Genomic DNA, 18,349 nt, shown 5'->3' with positions numbered 1-18,349 from the left:
ACCTGCCACACGATATACACATGCAAAAATGGTCATCGGCATAGTAAGCTCTCAGTTAATAACTGTGGAAGTGCTCATAAGAACACTAAGCTGAGAAGCAGGCTCTGTCCCAGTGGGGACGTAAACACCAGAAAGGAGGAGGAGCATTTGTCTTAGATTAAATATTATTTTAGAATCCCTAGTGACATTACGACAAGTATTACTGTATGTGTTTTCTCATGATATTCACTAGAAATGTATTCAGGTATTTGCCCAAATTTAATTTCTGGGGGTGTGCTAACGTAAGAACTTCCACCACGATCACATAAGGCGCGACGCGAGACGGAACACAACACTTATTGTTCTTAGAAATAAAAAGGATTACATTACCTTTTTATATCGACCGGTTTCGGGCTCGATGTTGCCCATCTACGGGACGATGTCCGACCCGAGAACAATAAGTGTTGTGTTCCGTCTCGCGTCGCGTCTTATGTGATCGTATTTGCCCAAATGTTCAGCTATTACTCCGGAAATTTCTAACGAAATTTATTTTGTGAACATTTTCCAATGAATTTCTCCACTAATTTTGCTAGGGAATTTCATCAAGAATTTTATTTGGAATATCTCAAGAATTCAATATGGATTTCCCAATGGGAACCGCAGAAATGGAAATTCTTCAAAGATTTTTTCAAAAATCATCTGAATTCCTCCAAAATTTCTTTGAGAAATTTTTCAAGAAAGTCCTAATTCCTCCAAGACTTTATCCATCGATTTCCCTGAGACATGCTCTAATATTCCGGTCAAAACATCTTCTAAAATTCAATCAATAACTTCACCATAATTTATAAAAGTCAGGGATTTCCGTAAAGATACCTTTAGCAATTGCTCCAGAGATTCCATCTAAGATTTCTAAAGACATTCCCCCCCGTAATTATTTGAGATTTTCCCAAGTAAATGCTGGTTTGCTGATGACAAGAAAAGTAACCGCTTACCTCGATTTGCTTCCAAATATGTTCAAGAGAATCACATTTCTTCGATCGCTGTACGCAGTTTAGAAGAAATTTCATTTCAAATAGGCCTCTCTGTAAGAAATTTCTTGACCCGTTCAGTCAGCATACTTAGCATAAACATTGAAAGTTTTTTTTTTTCAAGAATTCTTCGAGGAATGTCTCCAGGGAAATCCCTAGGGATTCTTTCTGGAAAATAAAACCATGTGGTATTTTAAAAGTAAATCCAAGGCTAACCTCTGGTAAAGCAGGGGTAATTTTAACTTACCTTCATCATCCTTAATAAACAAGGTTCTTTGAAATAGCTTTTGGGCTCTTGAGGAAGTTGAGGAAGGTTTCCTTGATAACTTGTCAAGATAGTCGAAAAACATTGGACAGACTCTATAGAAATTTGTGAAGAAATAATCGGAGGAAAAATTTGAAAAATTGCTGTAGTATAAACTGGTGGGAAAACTGAGACAAACTTTTGAAGATTGCCTTTTTGCGATTTCTGAGAGAAAACGTGGATGAATTCTTGAAGGAATCTACATGAACAGGCGGAGGAATTCTTGCAAGGTTTCTTAGAAAAAAATATCCTTGAGCTATTGTTTTCTAACACTCTGGACTAAAGATTTATGAATTTCCTCGAAAGTAATTTTGTAGAAATCCTAGAGTAACAACTAGTGAATTCGGTTGAAGGATTAGTGTAAAAATATCTACAGAAAATTCTAGAAAAGTTTAGGAAAAAAATCAAGGTTATACCTGACGAAATTACTGATTACTTTTGAGTTCTAATGATCCTTGATCAAATTCTAGAGAAATTCTTCTTACCATTCTTTGATAAATCACTGGAAGAATTTCTGGGAGAATCGATAGAGGAATTTCTGGAGAGATCACTGTAGAATATCCTAAAAGTATACTAAATAGAATTTTCAGCAGACTTTAATGTATAATTAAGTTAGTTTTCAAACTTTCTGATGATCGTTTTTTTAGTTGAATCGTGGTCCTACCCACACACCCATCCTTTGACTGTCCTACCCAGGTTTTTCCGTGCGTAGTACATGTCCTACTTGTCCTACCCACTTCCCGCGCCACTGGGGAGAGTTAACTGTAGTTCATGAAATTTTAAGAAATTTCCTCAACGACCACGTATAATTGAGAATGTAAACAAAGTTCAATTCGTCGTACTGAGAAAAAGAAGCTTGTGTGCATCAATGTGTGCACGTTGCTCGGCGTAGAGAACGGTTCCTATGATTGTGTTGTTTTCGCTGCACTGTGAGCAGTTGTCATGATTGTTCGGTCAAAAGAAATTGTGTTTATATGTTTGGGCAGAATCCTGATGGCAAACAATGAATTTTAAAGGAAATTTATATATTTCATCGTGCTGAAGGAATGGAGGAAAATGCCCGTAGATCTATAGATTCTAGTAAAACATTTTATCATAGCGTTGATATGTTGTGTTTTGACCACTCTCTATATCACAGTAAGTCGTTAGTTGTGAGACGAATCCGGAAACTGATTGCGACAGAAATGAAAATACTACGAATTTCATTGCATTAGTTTTAATCAGGGCTGTTAAATGTCATGAATTTCACGTGACTTTGACATTTGGATATTGCTAATATCATCGCTCCTTGTGGAAAAAGTCATCGGAAAATGTTTTTCCCGGTGACCTTTTCCGAATTACTATCGGTTGCTAATATTTGCTGATGCGATATTTTGCATTCGAGGTAGCTATAAGCATTTTCATTTTTCCAAAATTTGGCATTTAACAGCACTGGTTTTAATAAACGATCAAGGTTTATCAAAATCTTTTTGCACAATTCGATAGACGTTTTGTTAATGAATTATTGGGCAATGGTTTGTATCAGCATCATTCACTGCAATACTGTGAAAATTTCAGGTTCTCACTGATCGAAGATTAATACGATGGATAAGGGCACATCACCTAAACACAGTTCAGCTTTTTAGGCCACTTTGGCAGCTTATTTTGTTCTACGACCTAAGCTGAATTTTAGGAAATTTTCGTTCAAAAAATTGTACATGCAAGCAACGGCCATTGATTAAACTTCCATACGTACCATATTCAAAGAATATGATAATATCATAAAACAAAAACGGATAATAGCAGTGACGCAAAACTTTCGTTAAATTTAGAACACATTAACCGTTTGACGTCAGTTACTCACTGACTCAAGTTTTTTACCTACCTCGCATGTTGAGAAAAGTCGAAATATCCCAGAATATGAGCCCGTAACCCAAAATACCAAACTGCACATCCAACAATATTATTCACAATCCCGAAATCCTGTCGCACTGAAAGACAAAACAATTGGCTTCGAACGTGGATCGATTCGATTAATTTGTCATTCAATACAACCGCACGTTATAATGCATCCTCTTTCCATTGTACCACAGTGGCACATGGCAGAATAAAACCTTAAACATTGAAGTTCTTATAGTTGCCTGTTATTTTTTATGGATGCTTTACTCGTGAATGATATTTTGCGAACTGTTAAGATTGATTGGTTTTGTTTATGATGTTTGGTGGCAGCTCCTATGTATACAAGTAAGCGAAATTTTATTCCTATTGAAGTTAATGTCACCAACTGCTCGTCATGCTTACTTCAAACAGCACATAGCATCAATGAAATCTCAACCAATTCGATCCCAACAGGCCTCATTCTAAAAAAAACATCTCAATCTCTCAGTTTGACGATCGGTATTTTGAGAAATTTTCAAGACCCTAATCTGTGACGTGGTTCGGAAAAACGAGTTTTTTGCTACTGGGCAACAAGTCATCCACTTGAATTTTCAAATGAGCAATTTAGCTTGATCCTTTTTGCCTAAAGTGATAAAATCCATGTAAATAGAAGTATTTTTAGTTGAACTGCCAATCAAAAGTTGATCTTGTATCCTTGCTCCCAAACCCCATATAATTTTTTGTATTGTATCTAAATTTTATGTAAAAACAATCTTTTTATCTGAATTGGACAGAAATGTTATCTGTACAAGCTACACCGGAAATTTAAATGTTTAGTTTTTGTTTTTTTTTTTTCATAAAGGTCACTTCGAGTATCAAATTGGTATATTATTGTTTCTATCATTTTGGGAAACTTTTGAGGTTTTCTCCCACCTTTGTATGAATGCGCGCCACTCTGCGTTCCCCATAGTGTCCATACGGGTAAGTAAAGTGTCCGCGCCGGGCTAACCGAACGGTCGGGTTGCGATGCAGCGTCCTGAATAGAAATGGCTTAATTTCGGGCCGAATTGAATGGATCACAGGTGAAATCCTCACCGCCATGCCGCCGGCCGGCTTTTCGGGAACATGTGTTCCAGCTCGGGGATCGATTGTCTGGACAATTTCTTTGAGAATTTCGCCCTCGCCAGACGTCATTGTGGGGCAGGGTGGATCGGACGATCGACCGATCCAATGAAGAGATACAATCACGAGTCACTTGTTGCCAAGCGAGGTGGAAAACGTGAGCGCAGTTAGAAGTTACCTAATTGTTATGCCGAATGACATATTTTGTCCCATGAATAAACGATGGGATGTGTCATTAATCGCTGTTTTTTTGTAGGTGTAGGGAATTTGACCTTCAAGTAGCGCGAAACTGCCTCAAATGGAAGTCTTAATTAGAACATGAAGCTGAAATGTGTTTATTACAAGGTTAAATGGCGAAAAAAGCTTGCAGTTCATCATGTGAAGTACACCTCCGTCATCAGGCGGTTGATGGTTGTCGCAAACCATTAAATCGCACTTACCCTAATGACTAAGCCCCTTTGATGCAGTCTGTTTTGGACGTTATGAACTGTAGTGAATTGTAAACAAATTTTCGCCAAATATGAGGATTAGAACTACGCCGATACTAAAAGATACATTCGTTAGCTACAACTTTGTCGCAGACCGTTATCAAATCGGATGTTTCATTAATTAGTTACGAAGATACTTTTTGAAATCGTTGTTTTATAATTTAAAATAAACGAGAAGATGATTTAAAACCGTTCCCGTTTCTTCTCTTCTTCTCGTTCTTGGCATTAACGTCCCCACTGGGACAGAGCCGGCTACTCAGCTTAATGATCTTATGAGCACTTCCACAGTTATTAACTGAGAGCTTTCTTTGCCAAAATTGCCATTTTCGCATTCGTATATCGTGTGGCAGGTACGATGATACTCTATATGCCCAGGCAAGTCAAGGAAATTTCCATTACGAAAAGATCCTGAACCGACCGGGAATCGAACCCAGACACCTGGTGCCTAATGGCCCCTTTGATAATTTTTAAGTGTAAAGTGTAAAGTTTAGAAACTGATTTCCTAACTCACTTGTTTTTCCCCATTCTCAATTTCAGCATTCATCTTGGGGCTGTTCGGTGCGTTTGGCATCACTGCTGGAGCACATCGTCTGTGGTCACACCGTTCGTACAAGGCCAAATGGCCGCTCCGGCTAATATTGATGATTTCGCAGACGCTTGCCTTCCAGAACAGCATCTACGAGTGGGTGCGGGATCACCGGGTCCATCACAAGTTCACCGATACGGATGCCGATCCGCACAACGCCAAGCGGGGATTCTTCTTCTCGCACATCGGCTGGCTGATGATGAAGAAGCACCCGGACGTGCGGCAGAAGGGCAAAACGGTGGACATGGCCGACCTGGAGACCGATCCCATTGTGATGTTCCAGAAAAAGTGAGTACCTATCGATGGGTCTGAATGGTAGATTGGTGAACTTCCTTAACCTAGTGATAATGTCTGCGACTACAAAACCATGCTACAGATTAAAAAGTATTTTTCTAGATATTTTTCAAGAATTCCACAAAGTTGATTTCTGATACTTCCACAAATGATACATGGATTTCTTAACAGATTCCTTTAAATACTTTTTTTGAGTTCAAATTTTTTCAGGAACATATATTTGAAAAATTCCTTTCATCTGTTTTCTTGAAATGTTGTTTTCTCAAGATCTTCTTTTTGATAGGGTAGAAGTACCAATTACGGCTACAGCACCAATTATGGCAATAGTGGGAACAAAAAGAGATTTTTATTAATGTTTCACTATAATATAACGGCTAATATTCACAGAAATGATAAAACTATTTGTTTTTGATGGTAACTAAACCTTGAAAAGAACATTCGTGCAATAAGCTTCGAAAAATGAATATTTGAAAATTTTACCTCACATGTATGTCACCTTCTTAGCAGTTTGCTAAGGGACATCCGTTACGAAATGTATGTTTTTATCCGGAAAAACTGCTTCAACCGATGAATGTATGATGCCTAGTGAGAACAAATGAATAAATGTAGCTGGTGTGCAAACAAATCTTCTGTTTTAAGTTGGAAATCGTGTTATTTCCACTATGTCGATAAATGGTACAAAGAGTGTATGAGAGCCCAATTATGGCAATACTCTGGAGGCGGTTTGTTTACATTTTTTGATCAGTGAAATAAAAAAAGTAAAGCTATTTCACGGGTTACTTCCACGACGGGACGGTTTGGTAAGGCATTATCTGCGTGTTTTGTACCCAATTACTAAGATTTTTCAATCACACGTTCGAAAACGTTCGCAAGCGGAAGATGCTAATTTCATGGTATAGAAGGGTTTTCAGCGACACTCGATTTTTGAATTTTCCCTCTTTTTTTCGTTAAAATTAGGCACTGGAAAGGTAATGTGAGATCATTAATGCTGTTTTGTATCATAATTTGCATTTACACTACATTTCGACTCCTGGGTTCCCATGAACCCATTGCAATAAATTGATTTAAAATCTATTTAACACAAAATTTTTGGAAAGTTTTATGAGCAATCACTTCATTACATATTAGCGTTGCATTATCATTCGCTCTGGATGGCGTTTGAATTCATTTCGTGCAAATATTCGATAGTCCATAATTGGTACACTTTTATGTCGAATGCTAGGAACGCTATTGCCATAATTGGTACAAAGACAACGCTTTTTAAAATCAATTTTTAGCAGATCAAAGTCAATTTAGTACTAAAACTTTTTAAATCAACAGATTCGCAAGGTTTTAAACTAGTAATTGACACCAACAAGTCATGCTTACGTTATAGAAACGCGGTGAAAACTTGATTTTTATCACTACTGTTGACATATTGCATCCATAATTGGTACACGTACCCTAGTACTCGTGATAATTACTCTGAAATTTTGGCATAAACTATTCCATAAATTTCATCAAGAATTGTTCTATGGATATCTTGTCTGAGGAATTTCTCTGTTAATTTTCACAACCATTTTCCCCAATGTTTTTCCAATGATGTCTCTGAGTACCTTCAATTAGAATTTCCACGTGAAATTCTTCCTGGCACACCTACGCCATAAACTACTCCATTCATCAAAGATTTTTTTTCCAAATGCTCAAAATTATTTAAGGATCATTTAAGAATTTTATCGCGAAATTCTTCTGAAACTCCTGAATTAACTCAAGAGCACATTTTGGAATTCCTTTGTGCATAACATGAATAATAGACTGGCCCTAAAACAAAAAAGTTGTAAAACTCAACGGGGTACCCCCAAGATATGAGCCTTAGAGTAAGAAAAAAGCCCTATTAAAATTTATACCATCAAGCTATGCTGAAGAAATACAAAGCAGTATTGCATGAATTACTTCAGATGGTTAAAACACCAACTTTGTCAATTTTAATCATGATACAACCGTTTACAATATTGTTCGCTAAAATATCGAGTAGTGTTTTTAACATACTGGGTTCAATTGAACGCGATCAACAATTTTCCTGAACCAAACAGTAGATGATGTGCTATTTTCCATATGTTTAAGCTGCAAATCCCATATTAACTTCAATTAGAATGCGCCAGCTCACGACCAAATGAGCTGAAATTTTCAGGAAGTCTTCCTCTAACCCTAAGGACTAATCATGAGGGGTGCTCCATGGAATCATACAACTTTATTTTTCTCCCATTCTGAGCTGGGCCAGTCTAATGAATAATGTATCTAGAATTCATTCAGAGTTTACAACATTATTTGTTCCCAAGAATTCCTTGAACTCCTCCTTCTGGAGGGAGGGATTCTCCAGAACTATTTTTGAGGTTTTGTGCAGGAAGTTTTCGTGCAGTAAGATGTACAACCGAAATGTAATATTTTGAGAAATTTCTTTAGGATTCCGTAGATTGATTCTTGAAGTTGGTTTTAGAGGTATTTATGAAAAAATCCCGGTAAAAACACCTGTATGACGTACTGGATGAACTCCAGTTTCGAGGAACTAGTTTAGGAATCCAATAAAGAATCCTATATTAAAGAAATTCGCTGTAGGAAATTTTAATAAAGACCTTAAAAAATAAGAATTGGATCAACTTGGCAAGGCATGAAAGAAAAAAAAATGATTCCCCAAGATGAACTCGAGGTGTAATTTCCGGCATAATCAAAAATAATAAAAATATGCATACGAAATATGTAGAACAATATATGAAAAAAATCCTGGGAGAAAGCGAGGTGGATTCCAGGATAAATTCATTGATGAATTCGTCGAAGAATTTCGGAATGCACTTATTTAAAGGAAGCTGATAGTTGTACTGGCTAGATGCTTGGCTGAGTTTTATAACAGATTCCTTGCAAGGTCAGTTGAGAACTGTTGATAAAACCTCCAAATGATTTGTGGTAATATACTTGAAAAAAAAACAGAAAAAATAAAGGCTTCAAGCAGAGCAGTAGAGCAGTAATATTATTTTTTTACAGCTATCAGGAGGAGGGGAGGGGGTTAACAAACTCCTTGTGCCTTGATTATCACGTAACGAATTCAGCAAAGATGGATTCTGCAAGAATAACGTAACGCTAGAAAAAAAAAAAGAAGAACAACAAGAAGAAGAGGAAGCGTAACGGTAGCCTCAAAGCTCAATATGTTTAGTGCTAAAACGGTGAAAAACTCGTTTTACTACTTAAAATCAAAATGGCGTCAAAATCCAAGATGGATGCCAGATTTTTTAACTCAAAGTGATACTCCTAGTCTTTACTTGACTAGGAACTCGAAAAAAATACCAAGTTGTTTTGTCACATTGGTAATTGTAACCGCATAACAGTCACATTGCTATTATAACTGAGCCTCGTAATATAATAGCAATGAAATTACTATCAAAACTATTTTCTGACTATTCACCTAGCATTCTATATGAGTTGTACAAAACATCAACCTCAAATAAGCACTTTCCTGGGTTCCTGGTATTTTTTATAAATTTTAATTTCCTCCCATACTGATATAAAATGCATACTTGGTATTCCATTTACTCAATGCCTACTTTTATCGAATGTTACAAATATGGGCAGTTAAGACACATGTAGTTTAGCAAAATATGTGGATTTGGCTTGTATTTTTTACAAAATTGATTTCATTTTACTTGAATAGTAGAGTAAAGTGGGGTAAAAGTTCGAGTGGGGCAAGAGTTTCTTTTTAAGTTTCTAGCTCAATTCAAATCAAAACTTAGGAATGTCATGGTGGTTCGAATGCTATTCAAGTAAGAGACTTTCACTCCAAATATCATAAAAATCGATTGAGATTTGGAAAAGTTATGGTAATTTGTTGTTTTTCGACGTAAATATTGTAATATTTGGTCAAACTTTCGATGCATGGAACCAAATGAAGGTAAAATCTTTTCCAATATTTTATGTAAGGGCGTTTCTAGGCCTATCATAAGGATGCTTTAGTTATACAGTACTGACCCGATTTTGTCAGCCCCCGATTTTGTCTGCCCCCGATTTTGTCTACCCCCGATTTTGTTAGCTTTTTGACCCGATTTTGTCAGCCTATTTTAAATTTGTCAAAAAGTTGTAATCGTCATGTTTTACCTCGTTCACATTAAAGTTTATGATGATGTTTGATGTCATGCACGCATGGGCGTAGCCAGAGGAGGCATAGCAATGCCTTTTATTAAAAGTGTAAAAAATCGATATGACCAATATAAGGGAGAAGGGAGCCCCTGACAAGAAAAAACTGGCTACGGCCATGTCCATTGCCCTCTTAAAAGTCCATGTAAGCATGTAACACGTCAAAATTTGAAAAACAGGAACAAAATGAAATGACCCGATTTTGTCAGGTTCCCCATTTTGTCAGCCTAAAATTCATCGAGGGGCTGACAAAATCGGGTCCTTACTGTATTAGTTTTTCCATAAATAGTTGGAATCAATTTTTGGCCCATAGCGGGGCAAAAGTTCGAATCTGCGGGGCAAAAGTTCGACCCATTTATAAACCCATGGAAATTTTTTCAAATTTCCTGAAACTACATATTATCTTCAAATTTAGCGAAATTTGCCTGATCGTGCGAAAAATGTCACAAAAATTTTACATTTTCACTTAGTTTTGCGAAAAACTGCAATTTTTTGGGTGTATTACAATTAATCCTGTTTTGGGTATTTTTTGATGAAAATTTAGTGTGTATTTTTCGGCAAACATAAGTTTACGGCTGGTATAAAGTATGCCTGGCATAAAAGTATTGATATTTTGTGTTTTAGCCAACGAACTATTGCCTCACACTAGATTCGAACTTTTGCCCCAACGGTGGGGCAAAAGTTCGTTTAAGACAATAAATTTTGAAACTGTTATAACTAAAAATGGGTAAATATTTTGACACAAGTTTGTTCAGCAAAGTTATAGCAAATATGTTGAAGGTTCGCTGTATGGTGTTTGTTTTGTTTCATCTGCTATTATTTTCCTGGAAACTTTGATTATACCACTAAAGTCGAACTTTTGCCCCACCTTACTCTAATGTACAACGTAGTTGCAACTGATTATCATGTAACGAATTCAGCAAAGATGGATTCTGCAGTGATGATTGACATCTCCCACGAATTCATTACGGATTGCCCCAGGAGGATAACAATTTTACGAAATGCTTATCAAGTATTTCTATGTTCTTTTTTCGTAAACTCAACCAAGATTAAAAGAAATTTTCATAAGGCCTTGCCAAGGATCTCTTAAGAGTTCACCAAGAGCCTCGATAGTAATTTAAGAAGAACATTTGCAGATTGCTACTATCAGGCTATCAGGAGAAGAAACTTTGAAAAAAAAATCACCAATAGGGTGATCAAAGAATTTTGGACAGACCGTTACGCGTATATAATTTGGCCATTTACGGCTAAATCAAATAAAGCTGACCAAATTATATACGCATAACGCATAACTCTAGGAATTAGTCAAGAAACTTAAACCCCCTAATAATCTTTCAAAGATAAAAAGCCATCAAGAGTCACGTTAAGAATCCACAATACATGTCTCTGAGCATCTATGAACGTTCATCAATCAAGTTTCAATAATGGAATGTCCATAGAACTTCACCGTGAATATTTCTAGAAATTTTTCGTAAAGTATAAAATAAAGAAATTCTGAAAAGTAATCGATGCATGACGGAGAGTTGATGATGTGATGCGAGATAGAAGACTTTATCCTTAGCACTGTGGTGGCACCAGATGTAGTAGATCAAAAATTCCGTACCACTAATTAATTCTATTGCTTCACAATCCATCCACAGATACTACGCCGTGTTGATGCCATTATTCTGCTTCGTCATTCCCACGTACTTGGCTTACTATTTCCTGGATGAAACCTTCTCCAACTCGTGGTACATCGTGGCTATCTTCCGCTACGTTCTGTCGCTCAACGGAACCTGGCTGGTGAACAGCGCAGCGCACATCTGGGGAACCAAACCGTACGACCGGTTAGTATTTCCCGTCTCAACTCTATCCAAACATCATCTAATTTCTATTATTCTTACTTTTAGGAAAATTTCCCCAACGAACAACACCTTCGTGGCGATCGCAGCCGTTGGCGAGGGCTGGCACAACTACCACCACGTGTTCCCCTGGGACTACAAGACATCTGAGCTGGGCAAGTACAGCACCAACTTCACGACGGCGGTGATCGATTTCTTCGCCAAGATCGGCTGGGCGTACGATCTGAAGTCGGTGTCGGACGATATGATCAAGAAGCGAGTGCTGAGGACGGGAGACGGAACACACACATACAGTGAGGAACACCTCCGCGAAAAGATGGTCGATTACATCAACAATCTGGATCACGATAACGAGAACGTCGTGTGGGGCTGGGACGATCACGATATGGCCGAGGACGATCGGAGGGACGCCACGGTTAGCAACAAGAAGGATTAACTATCGCTTTCTTCGTGGGGGATCTTCAAAGGAAACGGCCAGGTGCGGTTTTCTCCGACTGCTGGAGGTTATTAAGTATACTACTGGGTCAATGTTGATGTACTTGCTTTGATCGATGATGGATTTCTCTTGTGTAGGCTAGCGGGGAGAGTCCTCCTGATTCTTTCTGGGGGGACTTGCTAGTGCTTAGGACAACGAGGAAGCAACTGTAGCTCAAGTGAATTGTTTAATTTATTCTTTAGTTCTTTTTCTTGCGTGATGCAAGGACACCCTAGCACTAAGTGAATATCATACGGATACAGTAGTTGTAGTGTTTCGTACGATCTAGGATCAATAAATACAACTTCTTTTAACAATAGGTGGGACAGTTGTAGTGATTTATGAAGATATCACCATAGTGAAGCCGATCAGAGAAAATGGAATGTTCAAGGGTTGATCTAAAACATTTGACTGGGAGTGTATGCGCCAATAAAACAACTTGTTCAGAAACACAGCAGAACACAAAATAACGATTTCATTATTGTGTCCCCACTAAATTTAGGGTTGCTGAATCCATTGCCACTTTCAGAAATGCTCCAACATGTGACTTTTTTTTTCCTACGGGTTATCAAAGTTGTATAAAATACTGATTTTGTTCAGAATTAAAAAAAAAAATCAAACTATGATTTATTGAATCGTTTGATAATCATAAATCTGCTTACAAAATGGTAAACTTCCATGCAAGTTGACTGTGATATATAAATAATGCATTTTCAACAGTCAAACGCTCAATAACTAGACGTGCTCTACCTTGTTCCGTAATGTAATAGATATCACTATCCGTAATGTAATAGATATCACTACTTTTGCTGCTGGTTTTGCTTCGTAACATGTTTAATTCGACCTAGGTTCCATAAACCGGAGGGGTCTTGAAATTCAGAAAAACGATGGACGTCATATTTGACTGTCACACCTTCATTGACCCTTTCCTCCCACAAATTATCAATGTCATTTTTGGATGACCTCTAGCACCAATGTTTCTAATATCTTATGTTAAAAATCGTAGAGATATTTTTTACAATTTAAATACATCACAGCGAGCGTAGATCGCAATAGCTCCATTATTTGAGCGCAAATTGCACCAGCGCGATAAGAAATGTTTTACAAAATCGCACAAAATATTTGATCTTAAAGGCTGATTTGCTACTGACAAGAAAAGAAATCGCCTATCTCGATGCGTGAAAAATTTCTGCCGAGCAATGGTCCCAAAAATCACATTTTTTTCTGATCGCAGTACGCAGTTGAAAAGAGATGTTATTTCAAAGGAGGCTCTCTGTAGGAAATTTCTTGACCCATTCAGTCAAGGAATTTCTTTACTTTTCTTGAGCGAAACAGCATGCTTAGCTCAAAAACAAAAACTATCAAAATCAGTTGCGAACACCATGAAAAATCAGTTTTTCCGATAAAATCCAATATGGCGGCCAAATTCAATATGATCCTAAATATTTTTATTTTTACAAATGAATCTCCTATGTTTTCTGTTTCCAAAACCATGTTATTGTGGAGGGTTTTTTTTTCTCTCCCTTATTGTGGCACTGACCTATTGGTCCATATCGATTGTGGAGGGGTTGTTGAAGAAATTTCTGAGTTATGACAGTTTGAGTGAGCCAAGAGTTGTCAGAAATCTAGGGGTCTACAAAAACTGTTTTACCGAGGGGTCCATCAATTTGAACAACCGAATGCAGTTCCTTTACTTACTTGACAGAAGGCTTTTGAAAAGGCATATTTTATTTTTTATCTTTATTAACTAGATTTTTAGCCTAGCCTAGGGCTATCTCGGGACCAATGGCTTTACTTCCCTTCCGAAGGAAGTCGTCACTACAACTTTTTTATCAGTGACTATCTCGGGGATGGGATTCGATTCCAGGTCCTCGGCGTGAGAGGCGTGTGTTCTAACCACTACACCAGGTCCGCCCCCATGAATAGGCATAAATTTGAACATTTTGGAAATAGAGGGCCGGATTTCTTCTTTGTTGTTGTTTGGGAGTGACTTTAACCCGAAGGTCATTCGTTCCTTGAATTACTTCGTGTCAATCAGGTGTTAGCTGCTTCCAACTTTCAATCACCTCACGACCATCCGTCAAGATGCTTCCATCCTATTACCTATAGAGAAATAGTAAATTTACAATATAATTGTCTCCTTTTGATGTTCTGATTAAATCAGTGTTTCTAGTTTGCGAATATTCAAGCAGTTATGCTCCTTTCGTTATGCAACTATCGTTACCAATGGTTAGCTGTGTGTTTTTGTTAGCATTGATAATGCTGTCACTGCTTTAAATGGATGATATGATAAGCTTCCCTGGGATGCGAAAAAAGCTTAATAATTGGGCAAACGTTCCCTTAGTGGAGGTAGCTCCAATAGTGGAGGTAGTGTGTTTTGACATTTTTGGCCCAAAAACATGTCTAACTGAAATTTTTCTAGGGTGCACGATGCGAAAGTGATACATGCAATCAAATACAAATAGCTCTCCCTTACTCGATATTCGGTATCTCTATATCGAGTTAGAGAACCATAGTAAAAGTTGGTTTTCATGGCTAACTCGATGGTCCCTTGGATAGCAATTGGCTTGTTTAGGGGTTACCTGTTTTTTACATATTCTGATTCTACGTTAAAAACTGAGCCAGAATCCAAAGTTTCATAATTTTCCGTACCTTGGAACTATTTTTAAAACACGTTTGAATTTAGTATGGAAATAGCGTTTGAATCACCCCTCGGCAAATTTTACTTCGGACGAACTGTCATTATGTAAACTGAAATGTCATTGAGTTGACGGAATGAAATCTTTTTTAATTATTTATTATATTAAAATTAAGATATTAGAGGGCAATAAAATCGTGTTACACTTAGAAAAATGTGCTCTTTCGATCAAACTACAAAAAACTGTGAATTTTGTATCACTAAACAACCCAATTCCACTGATATTGTACTCTGTAACTCGATACCTCCCTAACTCGATGGTCCCTTCAATATCGAGTAAGGGAGAGTTAACTGAAATATATAAAACAAAATAAAATAACCATAAAACCATTTACAACAATTTATTTGCTTAAAAATTTTGCTCCTTTGCATTTATAGTGGTGCATCAGTACCCATAGTGGAGGGTCCCATAAGAAATCAATGGTTTGCGCCACTAAAGAAACCATTCTTAAAACATACCTCCACTAAAGGAACAGTGTTTCTATTATTGGTGCAAGATTTGTTTGCAGGGAAATTTCAAATAAAACCTATTTTTAATACATTTAAAAGACAATTTACACCGTCTTCAGCTCAAGGCTGCACAGACTGAACGATCACAAACATAAGGCAACGGACAACACGAAACACCCAGTAGCCCAATGATGAATTTTTCGTTTGACGAAAAGTTTCCACCGACTGGAGCGGGAATCGAACCCACACTTCATGGCACAATACGCCTGAACGACTGACGCCGCTAACCGCACGGCCACGAAGCCTAATAGAATGGTGAAATCTATCGACTAAGGGATCATTCAAAAATTTTATAACGCCGAAAATGACCATTCTTGACACCTACCCAAATTTCGTATGAGCTGGAACATCTTGAGGACGCTATCTCACCCCTTTCAGCGTTATGAAATTTGTGAATGAGCCATAAGCATTAAGAGATCTGAAAATTCTGACTAACATTTACTCATAGTAGGTATACCAAGGGCTGTAGCCATTGGCGTTGCTAGGATTTTTTCTGGAGGGGCCTAGGGATGTAAATGTTGGAATAGAGGTAGGAGAATCGTCGGTTGAGAAGCATGTGTTGTCGTAGGTGTGGAAGATTTATCGAGAGGTTTGATATTTGGTTTGAATAAAGAGAGTTGCAGCTGCTGACACGGTGCCCCGACAGACCGTTATTATGTAAAAAAATTGTCCATCAAATCTGAGCACAGGGCTCGATTCCTGAGGTCATTCTGCACCTCTGGGCCAATTTTTAAAAAAATCCCTAGGAGGAATCTCGAGAAATCTTGATTTGAAGTTTTTTACTTAAAAATTCAATATAATCCATATTAAAACTTTGCAATAGCACTGAAAAATCCGACAAAAACGCTCAAAAAGTTGGCCAAACTGTTCTCAACTAGTATACAATTGTTAACGTTGTTACAATTAGAAATATTTACAACTGGCTTAACCTACCAGAGTGACTTAATTATATTTTTACATGGCTCAAACCAGTAAGTTTAGTTTAATAGAATGATATCTAAGAAATAAATGTCGATATACAATTGATGTCACGTTCGATAAAGGTGAAACATTCAATGCAGAATATTATTAATTCACAGCTTATTTTACAACTTTCATACTAAGTAACCAGCCCACCAAAGTCTTACGTATTTATTTTGCTTAATAAAAAATTGCTTTTTGTACATCTGGTACTCTGCCCATAACTGCAAAACAGTCACATTCGACATTTTTGACAAAATGGAGTTAATACCATTGAAAGTCATTAAATGATAAATACTTTCGATCAACTTACTGAAATCTGTAAAATTATTCTATAAAATTCGAAAAAAATACCAAGTTGTTTTGTCACATTGCTAATAATAACCGCATAACAGTCACATTGAGATTATAAGTGAGCCTCGTAATGTGATAACAATGAAATTTTTATCAGAATTATTTTCTGACAATTCACCTTGTATGCGATATGAGTTGTAAAAAATATCAGCCTCAAATAAGTATTTTTGAGTTCCTGGTAATTTTTAGATATTTTAGTTTCCTCCCATACTGCCATTTACTCAATGCCTACTTTTGTCGAATGTTACAAATATGCAGTTATGGGCAGTTACTACTCATGATGTTTACATCAAGTTTTCCGCTGAGTATTGCCCTCAGCACTTTACATAAAAATGATTTGATCAACATGCTCAGCCACAACAGGTTTATAACTACACGAGAAACATATGACAATATGGTCGGTGTTCAGACAGACTGGACTAAGTGTTTTTTAATGGTTTCAGGAAAACGTACCCCAAGCATTCGGTATAAGTATAATAAAATATGTGCATTATTTGCTATAAGAATGGAACTATATATTTGAAGAAACATCAATAGAATTGTAAATATTGTAATTGATGGAGTCCTAGACTTATCTTTGCAAGGCCAAAATGTCATCTAAACAGATCTGTTTGAACACCGACCATATGTAGCAAGTGTTTGACGATTAACAACTTCAAACAAATTCCCAATAAGTACTATTAACCCTAGTAGCACACATGTTATAATTGAGGTATTATAACTCCTATATAACCAGATCTGGTCGGGTAAGTATCAGCTTCACTAGGACTTTCACTCTATATGCCAGCAACCTTCCACCTCGTTTTATTTTTTTCAGGATTCATCGTCAATCTGTTTATTGACTTCTAAGTCGCGTTCGACTCAATAACAAAAAATTGGTGTTGCAGGTAATATCAAAGACTTAAAAATAAGACTTTAAGCTGATTAAGCTGACAAATACAATCAGGTGTAAGAATTATAGACGAGGAGCTTTTTTTTGGAAAATTACATGGAATAAGAAGAGATGAGTTTCTGAATTTATTGTTCAATATTGCGTTTTGTCGCATATACTCCTTGATTTTGCAGACCACTTCATTGGAATCGATCGCAGTTCAGTAAAGAAGGGTTTCACTTTTTCAAAGGCAACTAGAATAAGCTTGTAATGCCATTTACTCTACCCAAACGTATATGGTTGCATGTAGAGAAAGAAGCAGGTTCAGATGTGTTGGTGCTGAAGCAGTGCTTCATTGAGATGTGGATGAATCCCAGTGAACACACGATCGTACATAATAAAATATAAGATTACAAATGTGGAGGCTATATACGTACATATTGCATGCAGTCTAATGACGCATGTATGTATATCGCCTCCACATCTGAACTCTTATGCGCTATCGTATACGAGTTTGTGTTTACTGGGAATTTGTTGAAGAGTCATATAAAAATTGTGACGTATGATAATAATGTTTCCCTTGGAGTAAAAACACGCTACGTTACGGATTACGTAACCAGCTTAGGGTAAACTTGCAAAAGAAAAGACATATCTACACTGTTGCTTGATAAAGGCTTATCTGACTTCATAGATCCATTATTTCATTGACAACTTCGCCAAAACACCTCGCGATCCTTTATTGTACAACACTGAAAAGTGTTTCGAAAACCAAATCAGTTTTCAATAATATCGATAACAATAATAACAACGATGAATGCTAG

General features: G+C 37.0%; 1 protein-coding gene across 3 annotated transcripts in view; it reads left to right on the top strand.

The window, feature by feature from the left end:
- Positions 1–12,454, top strand: part of LOC5568897 (acyl-CoA Delta(11) desaturase) — a 66,698-nt gene extending 54,244 nt beyond the window's left edge. For 2 of the 3 annotated variants that reach the window (XM_021837741.1, XM_021837743.1), the window contains exons 4-6: positions 5,316–5,652; positions 11,460–11,645; positions 11,709–12,454. In XM_021837741.1, the coding sequence (XP_021693433.1) occupies positions 5,316–5,652; positions 11,460–11,645; positions 11,709–12,096 (911 nt within the window). In that variant the 3' untranslated portion in view covers positions 12,097–12,454. Of the gene's footprint in view, positions 1–5,315; positions 5,653–11,459; positions 11,646–11,705 lie in introns of all 3 variants that reach the window. The other variant, XM_021837742.1, reaches the window with a different exon arrangement.
- Positions 12,455–18,349: the final 5,895 nt, after the last annotated feature.

This window comes from Aedes aegypti, chromosome 1, assembly GCF_002204515.2.
Source record: "Aedes aegypti strain LVP_AGWG chromosome 1, AaegL5.0 Primary Assembly, whole genome shotgun sequence".
Lineage (NCBI taxonomy): Eukaryota > Metazoa > Arthropoda > Insecta > Diptera > Culicidae > Aedes > Aedes aegypti.
Note: the sequence above shows the minus strand (reverse complement) of the source record. Positions and strands in the feature narration are given on the sequence as shown.